The following is a 19,253-nucleotide window of genomic DNA, read 5'->3' as shown; positions in this document are numbered from 1 at the left end:
TTTCTTTCCTCCTCCTCAATGGATCATTGATCGCTGTTTAAGGAGCTGATTGTCTTATTCTCTGGAGTAACTGTTGTAGCAGACGACATCTACTATCCCATCTTGTGCTTTATCTGCTAGTACTTAATCTGTGAGCGTGTAAAATCTTTTGCTTTAGAGTTATCAGAGACTTAGAAACAGGTAACGGCATTCAAAGCACGGAATCATCTAAGCTACGCTATCCTCTTTCACCTGCTTGACTTTCCTCAATAAGTGCTGAAGAGAGATCTCAGAATTATTTTGTGTCAGATTTTAGTAAAACCAGCCAGATAAGATTTATGCTTGTAACAAGTCGTTTCGCATCCTCTTGTTCATCCTAGCACCACAGTAAGAATTTCTTCCCTTCACATCCATTGGTGCCTTGATTAATTTTCTTATTGATATTTTAGTTTTGCACTAAACATGTACTTTGTTTCCTCTTCCCCTTTTGTTATTGGTTTCAAATCTTTCTTCAAATGCTCCTCTGGGAATTCCCAAAGCATCTTTAATGATCCCTCTGCTGCTGCCAGCAGTTATATTCTTCTGCTCAGCCTCTGCTCTGAATAGCCTACAAGCTTTTGGCCTTTGTTTACAGTCCCAGGACACAAGATCAGGGATGAAAGCCTCAGTCAGCTAGTATGTGCCTGGGGTTACAAGCTGGCTCTGATCAGGCAGAACAAAGAAATAGCAGGCACCTTCCTCTCCTTCAGCTTCTGTCTATCAGCAGCTCTTCTTTTCTAGTCAGCGGCTCAAGTAAAGAGGAAACCTTCTCTTCACCTAAAAAAAAAAAAAAAAAAAAAAATTATTTCATGAAAAGTCCACTCATCCATGATATCTCCTCTTCTGAGGAAGAAGAAATAGGGAAGATTCCTCAAGCACAAGCCCTTTAAACCACCTATATGTACTAGGAGAACTTAATGATTGAGCACAACAATTCTCTTCAGTGAAGGTGATGGCTGAGGCTGAGACATCCTCACTCCTACCCTTTCTCCTCTCCTGTAATACACCAGACCTGTTCCTGATGGCTTGTTCAGAAGAGGGAACCCTGCAGTAGGTAGTTCCCAAGCTGCTTCTCAGCTTCAGTTTACAAACCCTTTCTTTTCCCCCTTGCACTTATGGGTTTGTTTCATATGTTGATATCTATCACAGTAATGCACTTGAGAAGCTTTCCGTTGATGATTAGCAGAGCAGAAATGCTGGGATTAAAGAGCAAAGTTCATAGATACCGGTGAGGGAGCTGCACTGAATGAGGAGAAATAGCAGCTTCCATGGCTGACTTGTTCCACTAAGTGCCAGTATATAGTGAAGTCTGGTTCTCCTAGCAAACAGCGTACAGTTCGGGGATTCTTACCTACTGCACACTTGCTTGAGTGAAGATGAGTGTCCCACGCCACGTCGAAGCACGGTCCTGAGAGGGCATTGCATGGCATGGTTTATTATGAATATATAACAGATGTTATTAATGTATACCTGAAGTTTTGAAATCTTTGGCTTAACCATATGAGCTTTTAAGAGTGGCTGCATTTTATATGTCAGTAAAATATTTTATTCTTTTAAAATGGCTTTTATGCTTCAAATAAATGGATTCATTGCTAGGAAGTAGATAGAGCAGAGAACTAAGAATCCTTGGCTGTGCTGCTGGCAAGTCACTTAGGCATCACTTTAGAAAGCAGTTTTGAGTGTCAGTTTTAAGGTGGCCAAGCATCCTGGAAGATATCCCAAATGTTCGCATCTGGGGACTCCATAGTAAAGGCCCTTAAACTAAGGAGGTGGTTCCGGGAATCATAGCATTAACTCTTAATTGTATTTGTGGGTGAATCACTGCATCTGTCACTCAGTAGGATGTGATAAGGCTCAGCAAGCACCAACAGCAGCATGATCCTTTCCTGTATCTCTACAAAATGCTGCAGCATTATCATTTAATCATGTACTTGATAAATAACTCTGTTACCATTAACATGAGGTTGTTTGACTCTGTGAGTCTTCACTGGTTTCTAAACTGTCTCCTGTCCAGATTTTTTCCTTCTGCCTAATGTAAAGATAGTTGCTCTTTGCAAATGTACTGGTCCCTGCATCATGAGATTTGTATTATTCAACAGTGCTCCTGTGTGGAGAAGGGACTGTGGGTTGTCACTTTGGCAGGGTATTTGAAAACAGATTCTCTCCGGCAGCTGCTGCTGTTCTGTCTACAGCATATTTCTTGCCTGTCAGAAGTGCAGCACCAGAGCACTTGCTGTTTATGTCTCACCCATTTGTTCTGTATTTCTTTTTGTTTTGTTTCCTCCTTTACCACAGAACAGCAAAAAAGGCTTAGTAGCCTGGCAGGTATGATGTGAAAGGTCTGCTACCCTCCAACTGCTGCCTCTGCTGGAGCAAAGCTGCTGCTCTGTTAGCTTGTGGGGTACCTTTAGCAAACACACTTCTCGGGAACTGCAAAGGAATGAGTTTTTTCTCCAAATAAATGTTTGTCCTGGCTCAGTGCAGATCACTGAATGCTTGATTTCAGTCTTTTCTCCAAATGCTACCAAATGGTACATGTTAAAAATATATAACCCCTAAATTACTAGCCTGTTTCTCCCAAATCATAAGATTTGCAGACATTTTCATCGTTTTAGTTGTCTGTTGCCTTTGGGGCCTTTTAAGTTTATTCCCTTGGGGAATATGCTCCTGTTTTTCTTCACAGCCATGAGAGTTAGGTCTTGCTTTGCAGGGGGTGGGGAGATGGAGGGAAGAAATGAAAATCTGTGTTTACATGACTCCCAAGAGCAGGAAGGTGTATTTGTGTCAGATCTCAAGAAATATATGATAAAACTGTAGCGTGCAGGTTAACTTAAGTTAACCTGCCCACCCGCTCTCCCCAGGCAGCTATATGATCTTGCAATAGAAGTGTCTGCTTTAAGGGACAGTAAGTAGTTTTCTCGTTCATCTTTCCTCCCTTTCACCCCTGAATAACACAGAAGAGAGTCACAGAGAGTGCCTAGACTCTTTAAATATTAAAAATATAAACCCAGGGAAGCCTATATTTCTCTGTTGTGCTCTGCTACATGGGATCTGGACTAGCAGGGCTTAGTGGAGTCTGCCCTGGAGTCAGGAGCTGAGCTACTTCTTCCACCAGGTTCCTATGGTTGCTACACCAGCCCATTCCTCTCTGCTGTCACCCTCTTGGGATGACACTGGGCTATATAGGAGTTGCACAGATTTCTCTCCTTTCCTCAGTGTAGGCAGTGTAGGAGCAGACACCTCTCAGCTGTGAATATAATGCCTGCTTGCAATTCCAGACAGAGGTTTCCTGTTGGCTTTCTCTTTCCCAAGGTGTTTCCCCTCATGATTAGGAATTCTTTTGTTCTCTAAACTAGAAATAGCCTGAAACCCTCCTGTCTGGCTCTTCACAGACTATTTTGTTCCAGCCCAAGTGATCCTTGGTTGGGAACAATGAAGCATGTTGTGGCACAGCTGGGTCTGCACCTGCTCTCAGTAGATCAAAACAACCACACAGTGGTGCTGGCTGCCTCCTCTTCCCCGTGCTTTTGATCACAGCAGTAAAACTGTTGCTGTATGACCCCGTATTACCACTGCTCCTGGAAAAGGGTGGTTCAGAAGCCACAGGACATGTTACCTGATGCAGTCTGGTTATCTGTGCAATTGGGCACCAGGTTCTACATGTGATTTTAAATGCCTCAGAGCCTGGTATATACCTCTGCTAACTCTCCTGAAATCGTTTGAGCCACGTGGCAAATAAGTCAGGGTGAAGTTTAGCTGATATTCTCTGAGCTGTGGGGGATTATAGGAAACCTGTGGTGAAAGATATCTGCTTCAGTTTCTCTCTCTGCAAAGATACCCTTGCAGTATGTGTCATATTTGCAATATCAGCTGGGCAGCCAAACTGAAAGAGGCTAAATTGGCCTTCCTGGTTGATTCCTGTGGTCCTGGGAAGGGCTTGTCTGGCAGCACTGCATGGGAAGAGCTTACCCTAATGATACTCATGCTGTCGGACAGATTTTTTTTTTTGTGTCTCCAAGGCCATCAGTCCTGCACCTTTGACCGGTTTTAAGTGCACTCCAAGAAATACTTTTGAAAACCCCTTCAAAATATGTTTAACTAGCTAATGGTTTTCCCATGGCTATGCCATCCTGGAGAGGATTCACCTTCATATGGCAGTGTTAGAATGTGACTTTATGGTCAGGAGATGGCTAACATAGGCTAGACACTGTTTTTTTGCTAAATCATCAAAATGAAGGTTTTGCTTGTATCATGGCCACGGCGGTAGGAAATCAGACCATGATACATCTACCCTGCTATTTCTGTCTGTTCCAGGTATTTTGAACATCTTCATCGTAGGTTCGTCTGGCAAACAGACAACCGCTTTTCCAGTGATAGACAATCAAAGAGAAAATCTGACCTGAGCCCAGAGATTTAATGATAGAGTGGTCTTATAATTATGCACTCCTGTTAAAGGAGGATTTAGTGACCTTCCCTGGCAGCAAATTCCTTAGGTTGCAGAAAATAATGACTTTTCTAGCCCAGAAGCTCAGGACCTCTATCATTAGCAGAGATAATTATTTCATATAAGCAGTGGAGAGAAGTTGTGACCTTTTCCAGAGTTTACATCCTCTTACATCCAAAATCGTGCTTCCCTGTGGTCTTCAAGGTCATGAAAGAACAGTCTAGTTTTACTTGCTCTTTCCATGCTCTGTTTCTAGAGGCTTAGTAAGAAGTTTAGTCATGGAAATGAGCCAAACACTTTGCCAAAACGTAGAGAGCCCTTTGCACTAAGAACACAAAAAGACCAAACGACGGTGCACTTTGTTCACAGGGAGGGAAAATAAAATGCAAATGCTAAACAAGGATTTCATTGAAGCTTTGCCCTATTTTGACCATTTCCAGACATTATTTCTGTTTTTCTTAAGAGGAGAAAGACTTGAGTTTAGTAATTTCAAACGAACCACTCAAACAGAAATCCTTCACACCTGAATTTTGCAGGGCAGAATTGTGTTTGCTGTGGGTTCCAACAGACCAATGCTTCATTATGCACGAGCCTTTCCTCTGCTAACTGCCCCTTTCAGACATCTGCACGTTTAATGGCTTTGGGCAATATGGTGATGTGCATGTGGATAAACATCTCCTCTCCCTGTCTTCTGTGCATGCAGTGATGTAACAAGGATAGGACTTGGCAAAGCCTTGATGAGGCAGACTGAGCTCACATATGTTTTTCTCTCCAGAAAATCCACACACAAATCCTCAGCAGAGCCTACAGGTTGCCATGCTGCAGCTCTCCAGAGCACTGTAGAGCTTCAGAGCAGCCTGCACTCCCTTGTTTCCTGGTAGTCTTGTGGTGGCTGCTGCCACCCATGGGTGTCAGCCAGGCAGTGGCCAGGTGTTCCAGATGGAAGCAGTACGGTCTGGAACGTGGAGTCTGTGACTCTAGTCCTGTCTTGCCTGCTCTTCTGAATAAATGAGGGAAACCTTAATTTCGTTGACTACCTTTAACTATGATTATCCTGTAAAAGCGTGAGTTTAAGCACAAGGTGAGTGAGGGATGTTTAATCCTGAGAGCAGTCAGGGCTGAAATACTTCGAACTGTGGATCTATAAACTTGAGACATACCTCTTCCTTGGTGTTCCTGGAAGTAGAGTGGAAATAATAGGGCACATCATGAAGAGCTGGGAAGATGGTACTTTGTGAAACAGTTGAGTAAGTGAAGGAAAGAATGAGGAGGAGAGGAAAGGAAGGGGAGACTATGATACTGGAAGATGCTTTTGGAAACTAATGCCTGGAATTTCAGTCTCCAATAAGTGGTTAGAGTGTCAAATCCCTTTCTAAATCCTCAGTGAAAGTGAGACTGTAAAGTCTGAAGAATGGATTTGGAACCCTAGGAAAGAAGAGGAGCTTAGGCCAAATTTTATATGGCAGCACTTGCTCATTCTTCAGCGCTTTTAGAACCAAGACAGCATTTTAAACAGCCACCTCAGAAGGCAAAGATTCTGTTTTAGTTAAAAACTGATGTGCGTACCCAAAACGTCATTTTCCTACAGAATTAATTTCCACTGGACTCGCTAAAGGGGAGACAGTGAGTTTGTCGTCTCTAGTCCCCTGAGGAGTTTTGTGTAGAAGCACATGGAGATGCGGAGAACAGATAGGAAGGAGGAGTGGCAGTCCTCATGTGGCGTGCCATGTGTACGGATCACTCTTCACTCAGTCTGCATTGCCTCTGGTCCTTAACCATGTAGTTGCTGGTCCTTAAGCATGACCAGAGCTTCCGTCAGTGAAACAAGTAGTCAGGTATGCTCTGGGGGTTAATTACATCGTGGGCAGCCAAAAAGATGTATAGGCAGCCTCTGGAGGGTGCGGAATGCTTGTGGGCAGCCCTGTGATGGACGTGTTGTCAGAAGAGACACATATAGTGAGAGATGGCTGCTATGGATCAGAAGTAAGTTGACCCCAAATGAAAGTACGCTCTCAGTAGATCAGGTTCTTTCATGGGCCAGCAGCATGCAGGCTGAATACCTATAAGCAAATCTTCCCCTTCTGTCGGAAAGCTACTGATTCTGTGGGCAGCCCAGATGGAAGCTAGATGGTGCTCTTCTCAAAACAGCTGTCCTTTTAGTTAGGAGTTCAGGCTTTTAACCTCAAAACTGCCTGGAGGAGCACAAAATTGTCTAAAGGCCTTGAACACTTTCAGTCTTTTAGTTTACCGTGGTGATCAAACTGAGGTGTGTTATTCTGTCCATTGGCTCCTGCTTCTGCATTTTGGCAGTCCCAGGCAGTGCCATCTTTTTGTAAGAGTGCGGTTCCCACAGAGGTGCTGTCCAGGTTGTATCCCTTTGCACAGAGGGTGCAGAGGGCAGAGCTATTCTGAGCTACTATTCACCAGTCAAACACAAGTGTTGAGCTCCAACAGTTCCCAGTGCTGTAAGAAAACAAAGCATCTCCAGCACGGTGTAGCACGGGTAGCCACAATTAGTTGTTTGCCTCCATCTCAAGGCAGTCTTGCTGTGCAAGACTGATTGTACGTGTACTAACCACTGGAGTTTGTAAACAGCAAATTCTACTGGTTAGGGTACAGAGATGAATCAGAAGGGTTGGATGCCAATTCTAACAACTGAGATTCTAGTCAGGCAGGCCAGCACAAGCTGCTGTAACAATAGAGACCTATAGGATCCTGCATTAGGTAGCAGTCACCGGAAGAAAAGGAGCTCTTGGAGAGTGTATCATTGAGGAATTTTGATGAAGAATGAGATTTGTAGGGTCACTAATTATATCAAAAGAGCAAAAAACAAACAGACCCTCAAGCCAAGATCGGCTCCTGTTGTCTTATGCAAGTGGTGGCTGAGTCCCTCACAAGACCTGTGAAGGAGGCTACCTGAGGGATGCTAGCCTGTTCTTGCCTGCATCAAACATTTTCTTGGTAGGTTTCCTTCAATCTAGACACTGAACACAAGTAGTTGTGACATAGTCTGTCTCATCAATTATTTGCCAGGATTTTTGCCTTTAAAGAGCAGAATATGGTGATGTGGTGAAATGCTATTATAAGATAAGAATCTCCCATTTTCATTTCCAGATCCAGTGCCGGACAGAGTAGTTCCTGAAAAAGTAGATTCGGCACTCACACAGGACAAGCCGGTTCAGGAGACGGCTCCAAGTGAGAAAAGAGCAATGGAGGAGAAGAGAAGAACTGTCAAGAGCCCTCAGCACATGGCTGATACCTCTGTGGACGATATTGGCATTCCACTGAGGGTAAGACAACACTGGGCATGTGGTCAGTGTGCAAAACCTGGGCCAGATTTTGCCTGCCTTTAGACTTAGGGAATTCACTAAAGCTCCAGGGACTGCAGCGATTCAGGAGAAAATAGAATTCTAAATCTCGTGTTTTGCAAACCCTTCCCTTTCATGACGTATTTCAACTGCCCCAAGTAAAAAAAAAAAAAAATTAAAAAATGAGTTTGTCTTGTCATCATATTTCAGGGTTTTGTTTTCCGCTCTTCTGTTTCATTCACTGCTAACAGCTAAGACAGAGGTTCATCTCACAGTATTCTAACTATCTAAAAGGATGATATCTCTTCTAAGCTGCTTATTTAAGTTATGGTTGGGGGGATTATAAGGAAAAGAACGATTCACCTGTTCTTAAGATTAATGCCTGGAATGACTTGAAAACTGAATTTTCTGGCTCTCTGTTGAATGTAGAGGAAATCAATATGTATGACCAGACCAGGCAAGGTATCTGCTTTTAGATGAATAAAATCAAGTCAAATTAAGTCCAACCTACAGCTAATCGGCTTCATTTCTTCCACAAAACAAAATAGTATCAGGTTTGCTGAGTCCCTGTTCCACACTAGCTTAGTGTCAGCAAAATTCTCTCCTGTGAGATCTGGCCTGACTTCTTGTAGGCTTGTGCACAATTATTAAATTGAAAAACAAAACTGAAAAAATGATCTATATTCAGACAGCGTAACGGACACCCAGGTGTCTTCATCGGTAGCATGTGTGACACCCTAAAACTGAGCAAAAACAACTTTAAGCATAGAGATTCAAGTCAAGGCTGGGTGGTCAAATCTGGGTAGTCTTAGCAGTGACTGCAATCCCAAATGTCCCAGGAGTTTGGCATGTGGAATTAGGATAAAATTGTGCTTTATATGTCCCTAAGTTACTATGCAAAACCTTCCACACCATCTACAGTTCCACACAGGTTAGAACCTACTCCTGCAAAACTTGCACAGTAATTTGAGTTAAGCCTGTAGCTTCATTGAATGTAGTGAGACATCTGAGTGAAATTACTCATAATTTAAATAATTATTAAGTATTAATTGCTGAAAATTCCTAAAAACTTTGAAAGGTTGGCAGAATTCACATTTGTGAATGTTTGTGTTTGTATGTATTTTTCCAATAGAATACAGACAGATCGAAGGACTGGTACAAGACAATGTTCAAACAGATCCACAAGCTAAACAGAGGTACTGTAACACAGATTTTTTTTTTAATTTACTTTCAAAGATCACCTTGATAACATTTTGTTTCATACACATGAAGAATTGTACTGGATGTTAAATAAAATTGTTTTATATATTAATTAGGGTTTGCTCTGGAGCACAGAACTCAACCACTGTGTTTAAAATCTCTAAAGTCAAAGATGAGAAGCCAGTAAAATCCTGAGAGGTTCTGAGTGGTGAACTGCAGCGCCTTCATGCAATCAAGAATACTATTTGAGATGTGAAATCAGACAGCTGCTAAAGATTCCGTACTTAGAGAAAACAGATCCCTGAACTCTGGTGTTGGCATGTAAAAAAACAAACGAACAAACAAAATCAAAAAACAACCTCCTCCCACTTTTAAACGATAGCAGGTTATCAATGAAACTGCTCTGTGCACAAGAGAAAAGTATTACTTTAGTTCCTGCCTAGCAAGGCTTGATATGAGGCTCACTGAAACCAGTGGAAAGATTCCCATTGATTTCAGTGGGCTTTTCAAAACCCCAAATTTTCTACTTTAAAAACACAAAATTGTGGTGAACACTTGCAAACTTTGTAGTGGTGCATTCTCAGGGAATCTGCTACTTCGTGGCACTTCTGTACCTGAGTGTCTGGTATATTCACGTTCGTTCTTCTGCGTGAGAAATGGCTGCAGTAGCATTTGCAAATGGAACCCTCCGAACAGCCTGCTGTACAGGCAAATGCCGTTCAGAACCGCGCTTACAGAATGAAACATAGAGCATGCAAAACTTGAGCTGTATTTGCTGCTGCAGGTGCTGTTGTGATGAGCTTTGTGCATATATAGGCACTGCATTGTATTGGATGGAATGTGAATGAGTTAAACTGTATTTCCTAATCCCAGCGCTCCCTAACAAAGGCTGAAAGAAAACTTCAGCTCAGTTAGAGCTCACACTTCGGGGAGGAGAATGAGTTCAGTCCCCACTGCTTCCAGGATCTCCCACAAGACCCAGGAGTGCAAGGCAGCAGTGAGCAAGGAGGCATCTGGGTCATGTCATGCTGTAACATGAGAAAGAAAGGAACCATTCTGCAGCTTGCGTGGATTCTTGTCTCATCCTTTTTCCCCTTTAAATCTTTCCTCTCTGTTCTTTTTTCAAATTGTGTTCCTCTGCTTAGACACTCCTGAAGAAAATCCTTATTGCCCTACGTACATATTTCCTGAACTTCCTGAAATCCAGCAAAAACCTGAAGGTACCAGAAGCTTAGTCAGAGTATCTGTTGTTTGTGCTTTGAGTAAACTGTATTATAGCACCGTAATAGTAACTAGGTTCAGGTTTTAGGTTTCCATTATCCATTTGTTATGCTGGCTAGGAATTCAGTTACCCCCCCTATACCTTCTTGTGTGATGTATAAAATAATTAAATCCTTCTAATCCGTTGATCTATTTTAAAGTATGATGCCATGTACTCTGGTATGGTTAAAGTAGGCAATGAAATCATATGGTGATAGAAAATTGGGGGATGAAGCAGTACCTCCACTTCGCTGTGGATAGTCTCAAAATCCACTGCTTTTCTCTGCTGCAGAAGACAATCCTTATTCTCCTACATACCAGTTTCCTGCGTCTACTCCTAGTCCTATGTCTGAAGGTAATAATCAAGGACCATATATACTTTTCTGTGCAAATGCTGCCTTGTCCATTTATTTTCTTCTTGGAGTTTTTTCTAGTTGCTGAGCATTATGCTGCCTCCTAATGATTTGCTGCACTCTAAGCGTTGCCTTGACTGTGTGATGCCTTTCTGGCTTTGCAGTGCTCCTCTGGCTTTTTAACTAGACTTTGACTAATGCTACAGTCCTGGGGTTTGCTTGGTTTTATGTGCTTAATCAGTTGTATTTAGCCATATGTGTGCAGTGGTTACTTAACATGCCTACAATGCTGACTTACATGTAAAGACATGGTTTGACTGAGATTTCTCCTGCCCCCCTTTTGGATCAATCCATTTCTTTAATTATTCACTTCTGGTTTTGAATATTAACACAGAATTAGGGCCAGACCCAAATGCCACAGAAGTCTATTGGAGAAATGGTCACTTGCTTCAGTGGGTTTTGGATCAGTCCCTCAATGTAATCTTTTAGAATAAATGTAGCTTGGTAACATATGTTCAGGGTTGGCCTTAGGTACACTGGCATATCTAGGCAAGGACAGAATTTGGCAGTCTCATCAGAACCCCTTACTGTTACAACTTGAAATAACACCATCTTTCACCTTACCCCCCACAACATGCTCAGCAGATTGTTTTAAACTTCAAGTACAATTCAAAATCCTTTGCATCCCTGTTCCAGGGACAGTGAAGAAGCATCTTCTGCAATGATAATGCTGTAACTGCATGTAGATGTGTGTAGGCATGAAAACACTTGCATATGAGAAACATTGGACTCTGCTGCATTGGACAGACAGAAGCTTCCTGTTTGGGAAGTTGCTGTTAGTGTTTTGGTACTGCTTTTGATACTACAATTTAGGAACTTGCCTACTTAGCCTGTGCCTCAAGCCATCCCTGTTGAGAGTATTAATTAACTGTTTCTGTGCTTATGTTAAAACATCTGGTGGGTACTGTGAAGGAGAACATACAATATGGATTCCAACAGAGACGCTCAAGAAGAGTAGGAGATGTAAAGGAGATGTTGCATTTCACCGTTAAAATGAACGTGTAATGGTGTTATACAGATATCTAAGCTATTTGCTCATTTCTTGGTAAAACCTGAAGGTGAAGAGTCCTGCCCTGCAAAACAAAGATGCGATATAAATTATTTTCTGTTGGCAGAATGGTATATCGGTATGGATGTGAGAGATTAAAAAACCTCAGTAACTAGTTGATTTAAAAAAAAAGTTGCTTACAATATCAGTTTTTTTGTTCATAATGAAGTTTGAGAATCCATTTTACTCCTGTCTGAACTAATGTAGTTTGCAATAAACCAATGATGTTAATACATTAGGAGTCTAATTTCCCATAAATGTCTCTTGTGCATTTACAAATGTGCAGGTGAAAATGATGTGTTATTTTTAGCTATTTGAAATTTTATTGGACCAAACACTTGCTCTTTAGTCTCAGTACACTGGGAAATCTTCTACTCTCTAGTATCTGCTTGGATTCTTTCCTTGATAAGGAATCCAGAATACCTGATGAGGTAGATGGGCTGGAGTCCATGTTTAATGTTTTGAAAACCTTTCAAAGCCATATATTCAGTTGGAAAGTGTTTGTACAGAGATGGGCTCAAGCTTCAAATTTCATACACTTTAAATGTCAGAGGTTTTTTTGCTTTGGATTGATACATAGGATCTCCTAGAAACATTAATATTTGGGCTTCTCTCTAAAATATCTGTAGAGTCTTAACAATATTGAGATCGGGAGATTTGGGCCAACCGTTAAAAAAAAAAAAAAAAAAAGCAATTTTTGCACATTCTCTAGGAGCTACAAGGGAATTGCCTGTTCTCACAAAAGGAATCAAATTTAGAAACTATGAATTTGTGACTCCCAGCTCCTTGAGGAAGATCTCATAGGATCTTTTTAACGCTCATCTCTGATTTAGTCTTCAATCTTTATTGAGTCATTCCAGATTTCTGTGTTTCAGTACCCCCTGCTGTAAAATGGGAAGAAATGTTGACACTCTTCTTCATAAGATACTTGAAGGGTCAAAACGTTATACATGTTCTCCTTGCTATTGTAGATATTAGGATATTTGCAATCGGAAACTAGCACTTACCTGAAGTGCATTTTTTCCTGTATGATATTCTTGTCTGAATGATGAGCTATAACGAATATTGACATTTTCCTTCAAGTAAGTAAATCAGTTTTTTCATTGTTCGCCAACACTAAAAAATACTATGAGACGTGAATGGCTGTGAAGATAGTTTTAGACGTTTGTTCATCTGTATTTGTAGGGACATACCCCATTTGTAGGGACAGTGTTGTGATATACCAAATAATATACTATCTGAAAAAAATCGTCTTTTGTGCAGGAATACCAGTCAACTTTCTCAACAGTTCAGTATAATATTAAATACATAAATTTTTTTTTTTCTGTCATTTGGGTCTAAAATGCGGAAATTGGCCTGAGCATAGACCTTTACTATTATTTTGCCTGAAGACTATAGTAAGCACAACAGAGTCAGTAACCATGTGTGTGGAACTTAAACCTTCCAATTCTTTCAGCAAGAGAATTCAGCAGAGAAGAGAGAAGTTAAGACGACTTTGAGTCTTTTTGAAAGGCTTTGTTCGTGTCATAAGTTCAGGTTAGCTGTGTTATCTCAAGTAGTTGTTCCAGCAGAGGAGAATGGGTGAAATAGCTCACTGATGTCCTTCAGAGAGAAGCTGAGAATTTTTTCAGTGACTGAGTGATGTCACTAAGTTCATGTAACACTTCTTTAGTCTGTTTTTTCCTTCAGATTTCTTTATCTATTTTATTTTTCTGTCTTTTTATCCCTGGAATTTTTAGTTGCTTCTTCACAGAGGTGTTAGTGGAGTTATTTCTTCACAGATATGTTCACAGTTCTCTTTGCAGACTTGGATCAAGTCACAAATCCCTCTGGCCAACATCTGTGAGATGGGGGTAGCAATGCTTCCAACCTGCCACCCTGTTTTGGGGCATGTCTGCCTTGTTCAGTGCAGTGCCACGTTAGCCTTGAATAAGGTAGTCAATAATTCCATAACACAAGGCATCAGTTGGATCTTGGAAACAATATAGCTTGTTAATGCAGTGCAACGCTTTCACTATCAATGAGGGAAAGTTAATTAACCCGGGATCCAGGCCACACCACTCAATTACGCTTGTGTCATTGCTAGCTGTTTTTGAGCTGCTTGAGTATTTCTATTGCATTCTGTAGAGATATCTTTCCTATTCAAAATATAGGCTCTTCAGAACAAGAGCAATCTCTTGGTGCAAGTATTCATGTGTGTGTCATGCCAGGAACGTTATCTGTGCTTAAAAGAGAATCTGAGTGGGTGAGCATACTTGAATTTGGGTATGCTATTTAATACAGTGAAGAAGGCCCAGTGATTATCATATGTGATGGGGAGCAGGACTCCTCAGCTCTATTACTGTGTCTAACACCTAGTGGGTTATTTTAGGCATGTACTTTGGCTTTTAGGTACTCAATTTATCTTTCATCTTTTGATAAAGTGGATCTAATAGCACTTGCTGTGGAGGAGTTTTCTGATAGAAAGTGATTATTTTTTGAAGTGCTGTGAGAGCCCAGGGAAGGGTGTTAGTGCAAGTACTGCCTTAATATTTGTGTGTAATCTAGGAATTATTTTTTAAATGCAATTTAAACCTCATTCAGCTTTTCTTTTTTAGGATCCTTTCTCTGTTGTAAGTATTGATTATGTTTTTCTGAATGTATGGCCAATATATTAGCAGAAGAAAAGAGAAAAGTCTGTGGTGCTCCTTCTTTGGGGCTGTTTCAGCTCACTTGTAAAATGCTTTTGTCTTTCAGATGAAGATTCTGATTCATACTCTCCTCGTTATTCCTATTCTGAAGACAGTAAGTAACTAACATTTCTTGTGTAATCTCTCAAACCGAAAGGGTACGTAAAGAATGTTTTAATCAGCCTCCTATCCAAGTCACCAACGTTTCTGTATTTAACTTACACTGCAGCAAGAATTCAGCCTTCAGTTCCCCGCTCCAGGAGTGAGATGGACAATATTGACTCAGAGAAGGTTGTTAAGAGGTCTGCTACTTTGCCACTTCCAACTCGTACTTCATCACTGAAATCAAGCCCGGAAAGGTGATGTGAATTAAGATCCCTTTGGATCAATATTGGAAGTATCTCTTCAAGCTTTGAATTGGGAAGGGGACAAAAATGCAAAATTTAATTGTAACTATGACTCTTCTAATAGGCAACAAACTCCTTCATTGTCACAGTCCGAACCCCTGTTGTGTCAGTCTTTTTCACTAGGCATCCCCTCCCCTGTCACAGCTATTCTCCTGCCTGGGGTGAGCAATGTTGCCTGTGTATCATATCTGTACAGTGCCTCCCACAGCAGAGGCACAGTGGAAGCTCTTGGTTCAGTTTGGCACCATGAAAGTGCCTCAGAATATAAGCAAATAGCAATAATTGTGGAGAAGGAGAATTTGGATTTAGCTTGGGCCTTGGTAAAAGTTTTTTTCGTTGTCCATCTTCAAGAACTTCCACCCCTGTGGACTTTATGGGAGGTAGGTTCTAGTTAGCTCTGTCATTTCTGATCTTTCAAGTTGACTTCCCTCTTGGTTTTTTGCTTTGTTTTTTACCATGTATTTTGAACTTCTTTGTAACAGTAATGAATGCATTTACCAAATGGAAGGAAAGTAGAATAGGCAATGAATATTTTATGTACTGCTCAATTCTCCCAGCTTTTAAACCACTCCTCCCTTCTTCAATTTCCATCTCCTCTTATGTGTTGCACTTACTGCCTCAAATGAATGATGCCATACTTTGAGATTGCCAATTCAGTGAGTATCTCAGGCCACAGGATCAGGAGACCAAGTTCACTGACAGAACAGCTCCTCCTTGCACAGTAATCAAGACATAGTACCCTGGCCCTCTGAGAAAACTCTTGTGAGTGAAAGGAGTAGAATGATTAGTGCTTCCTGTTATTTAGTGATAAAACAACTTTTACTAGGGCGGTGTTTCTCTGCGGTTGGGATCTTAAGCAGTCAAGTTAGTTTTAAGCAGCAGAAGTTAACCTCCTTGAAATCTCTACAGTATTTGTGCGCCCGTCAGGTTGGCTGTCGCTTTGCCTTACTTAAAAAAAGAATTAGTCATCTGTGTCTCTCCAAAGCCAGTGGAGGGAGCTGGGCGTCTCAGTGGGCAGTTCCCATCCTATACCAGGTCAGTAGGGTAAGTGGGAGAAAGCCTGGGGTAGCAGTTTAGGTTAGATGCCTCACGTTAGGATGGTAAATGCTAGATGAGATGTATCCACACTCCAGTGCCAATTGAGGGGAACGCATCAACAGCAAGTTTAGAGTTAGTTTGCCAGTATGGTTGTAGGCGAGGTTAAATGACCTGATGTCTGGGCTTTTTCGCAGGCATTGATTATCCTGCACAACATGTTTGAATATACTGCTTTTCAGGGAGGAATTGGGCATTGTAGGATATGGACCCTGAATGCTTTGTGACTGATATTGTCTGAACAGTACCCGTGTGGACACAGCACAAAATTATACCAGTTTGGATTTAGTGGACTGTTCTTAGCCATTTTTATATATACTAGTTTGAGCTAGTTGGTTCACATCTCTAGTAAAGACCATCTCTTGGACCTCGCCTAGCATTAGAAAGTCAGGAATGCCCCCAGAGTCTAGATCAGTTCCAGCTGTTTCCTAGCGCTCAGGTAATCAGTGGCTTGGCAAAATGAAGACGTTTAACCTGAGTTCAGCTCAAAGTTTGGACACGTTGGCATTTGTGAGCTTAGCTGAAGCCAATCACCAAGCTATTTCCAACGGTGAAAGATACGAAGGTTTGACAGTTCATTAAAGGTACTTGGAGAAACCCCCCCTCTGTCTCTTTCCGTAGTTCCTGCAGCTGAGCCATGTCAAAATCTACCTGCTGTAAATAAACAAATATACACTCAGAGCCCTATCTGAGCGCTCCCTCTTGCAGCAGGCTTCCTTTTCAGATTAAAAAAAGTTCCCTGATTAAACCAGGATTAATGGGGGAAGGCGCCTGTCAAAGGGAAGTGCTTGTTGCCATGGAAACCACCATGTTTTGGGCTAATTGGTTTTTCTTTCCTCAGAAATGACTGGGAGCCTCCTGACAAGAAGGTGGACACTAGAAAATATCGCGCAGAGCCCAGGAGCATTTATGACTATCAGCCAGGGAAGTCCTCGGTTCTGAACAATGAAAAAATGGTAACGTTTGTCTTATCCTAGTCTGTGGCTTGATCCTGTGATTGTAGCGCACTCCCCAAGTGCTTGTCCAGGTCCATTCCGATAGGAGGGTTCCTTATGCTTACGTTGCTTGTGTATTTCCTGTATATTATGTTTTGAAATTGTTTTGCATAACTTTTAACATTATTGTTCTCTAAAAAGCAAGATCCAGGGGAACTGAGAGGCTCTTCTTTTTGGATGTGTTGTTTTCTGTGTTAAGTATGGATCGCTAACCCTAGTTTTTAATCCATGTTTAACACTGTGACCTGTTCAGCAGCTGGTTTGCCAGCTGTACTTTATCTAGGGCACAGCATTAGTTGATGTAATAGGAAGGCATTATGCAGTGAGGTAGGCAGGTTCAGTTTCTATTTCTATTCCTCTTATGCCATTGACTTTAAACACATAACAGCTACTTTTTACAGTGCATGTACTGTGCCCCTAGAGACACCTGCTGAGATGCTTTAGGGGAGGCAGTCTTCCCTGAGCTACCCTGCTCCTCTGCTGGAGCTCGCCCCTTCCATGGCAGGGCTGGAGAAATTGAATACGAACTGACTCCACACCTACTGTGATACATAACCTGGAGTATTAACTGAGCTGTCACCAATTTCAGTTTGAATTAATAAGTAGTGCTGTGAATTTTGGCAGCTAGGGGACATACAAAAGTCAGTCCCATTCTGCAGGCTTGGCTGAGGATGCTTGGTGAGGGGCAGAGTAGAGGGGTGGCGCTAACCTCATCAGCCAGTCTTGCATAACTCGCCTGTGCTCATTTGAAGTGTCCTTCAGTGGTACAAGTGTGACACTGTAAGCGCTAGAAAATACTGAGTGAGGTTATTACTGAATAACTAGTTTGCTACCTGAAGGTTTAGTTGTTCTATATGGACATTAATTTGGAGAGTTCGATCTGAAGTGCTAGCTGACTGCGAGATTCAGAGTACAAACTATGCATTAACAGCTCAAACACAGATCCCATTCATGGGGTAGTAGAGGAGTGGTTCTGAAAAACGTAACATGGATTTTATGCTGAAGCGCAAGAGTGAACAGAAAGTTAAATCAATAGAAATATAAGAATCAAGCTGATCTGGGACATGGTGCTTGTACTTAGTGTTTTGGTGAGTTTTGTTTTCCTCCAAGTACAACCAAAGTCCATCACTTTTTAAAGATCGTGCAACCAAATTCCTTTCACACCTGTGTCACTTCATGGACTTCGAAAAATTGCTTCTAATCAGAGTATGATCTAATGGCCATTGAAAAGAGCAACGATTTTCTCTTGATTTCACTGGGCATGGGCTCAGCCCAGTAGATAAGTGCCAGTGAGGAGTGATTTGAAAACAGTATCACAACTCTGTTCCTGTCGTCCATCCTGGAGCAAGATTTCTGATGATTTCAGTGGCAATTTTGTCTCATGGAAAACAGCCAGGATTAAGCCTTGTGGCAAAAGACCTACTTCATCGGTACACTCAAGCCTTTTTGAAAGGTCTAACATAACCAATGGTACTTCACATGTTCAGACTTCATCAGGTGCTTAATTGAGCTATTGAATCAGAGTCTAAAAGCCACAAGCAGGACCATGACCAGAATAATGAGAAAAGTCCTACAGAGCTCACCAAAGATAAGAAGATGTAATAGCTATGTTACTTCCAGTGTTATGTTTTGAGCTTTAATTCCAAATCATAGATCACAGACACAGAAGAAAGGTCTGGAAATAGTGGCTTCATGGTCTCTATTAATCTCGTTAAATACCACAGTAATACAGTGTGTAGTGACTAGTTCTTGCTCTGTGTTTCTGAAGAGGATCTATGAGCTGCAGGAGATTCATGAATGTCTCTTGGTAATCACACCCAGAGCTGTGACTATCAGGAGCCTGATCCAAAACTAGATCAATGAAAGGCCTCTCATTGAGGTCAGAAGGCAATAAAGAAAAAAGAAGGCAATTTTAGTCAGAGGGCAATAAAGAAAAAAAGGGAGGCATTGTTTCTACTCTGCCTTTGAGAAATGTCCAAATATTTCTCTAGGCCCTTAGAGTTCAAACGTGATGGTAACCGTTTACCTGTCAAATTTAAGCATTTCCCCTTTTCAAGCATCAATCTTGAGCCTTTTTACTAGAGCATTTTCTTTGTGTGGCAGACTCCAGGGCACCTAGCAGAGCCCGAGGCTGTTGGGAAGTACCCCCTGCTCCCTTGCCTCAACAGCCCCGTCAACCTGTCACACTAAGATTTGCATCAGGGCACGTATGTCGGCCCTTTGTCTGTGTGTGGCTCATCACATGTTGAGAGACGGAGAAGCTGGGTTCTCACTGGCATATTGGACATAATGTATTTATATTTCTAGTGTACTGAGATCCATTTTGTCTAGGGCTAGGTGCACTGAAACGCAAGAGTTAACTAGATATCCTTTGGGGAGTGGCACCGCATAAAGCC

The 19,253-nt window shown here is 41.7% G+C and overlaps 1 protein-coding gene across 27 annotated transcripts in view; it reads left to right on the top strand.

Moving 5' to 3' along the window:
* The window catches only part of SORBS1 (sorbin and SH3 domain containing 1), a 184,517-nt gene that overhangs the window by 128,366 nt on the left and 36,898 nt on the right, over positions 1-19,253 (top strand). For 11 of the 27 annotated variants that reach the window (XM_068950344.1, XM_068950348.1, XM_068950352.1 and 8 more), the window contains 8 exons: positions 2,314-2,343; positions 7,577-7,752; positions 8,903-8,966; positions 10,116-10,190; positions 10,523-10,585; positions 14,428-14,475; positions 14,590-14,719; positions 16,704-16,818. In XM_068950344.1, the coding sequence (XP_068806445.1) occupies positions 2,314-2,343; positions 7,577-7,752; positions 8,903-8,966; positions 10,116-10,190; positions 10,523-10,585; positions 14,428-14,475; positions 14,590-14,719; positions 16,704-16,818 (701 nt within the window). The remainder of the gene's footprint in view (positions 1-2,313; positions 2,344-7,576; positions 7,753-8,902; positions 8,967-10,115; positions 10,191-10,522; positions 10,586-14,427; positions 14,476-14,589; positions 14,720-16,703; positions 16,819-19,253) is intronic. The other 16 variants (XM_068950356.1, XM_068950358.1, XM_068950355.1 and 13 more) reach the window with 3 other exon arrangements.

Source organism: Struthio camelus, chromosome 7 (assembly GCF_040807025.1).
Source record: "Struthio camelus isolate bStrCam1 chromosome 7, bStrCam1.hap1, whole genome shotgun sequence".
Taxonomy (NCBI): domain Eukaryota; kingdom Metazoa; phylum Chordata; class Aves; order Struthioniformes; family Struthionidae; genus Struthio; species Struthio camelus.
The sequence above is the reverse complement of the archived record's forward strand: the minus strand, read 5'-3'. Positions and strand labels throughout refer to the sequence as shown.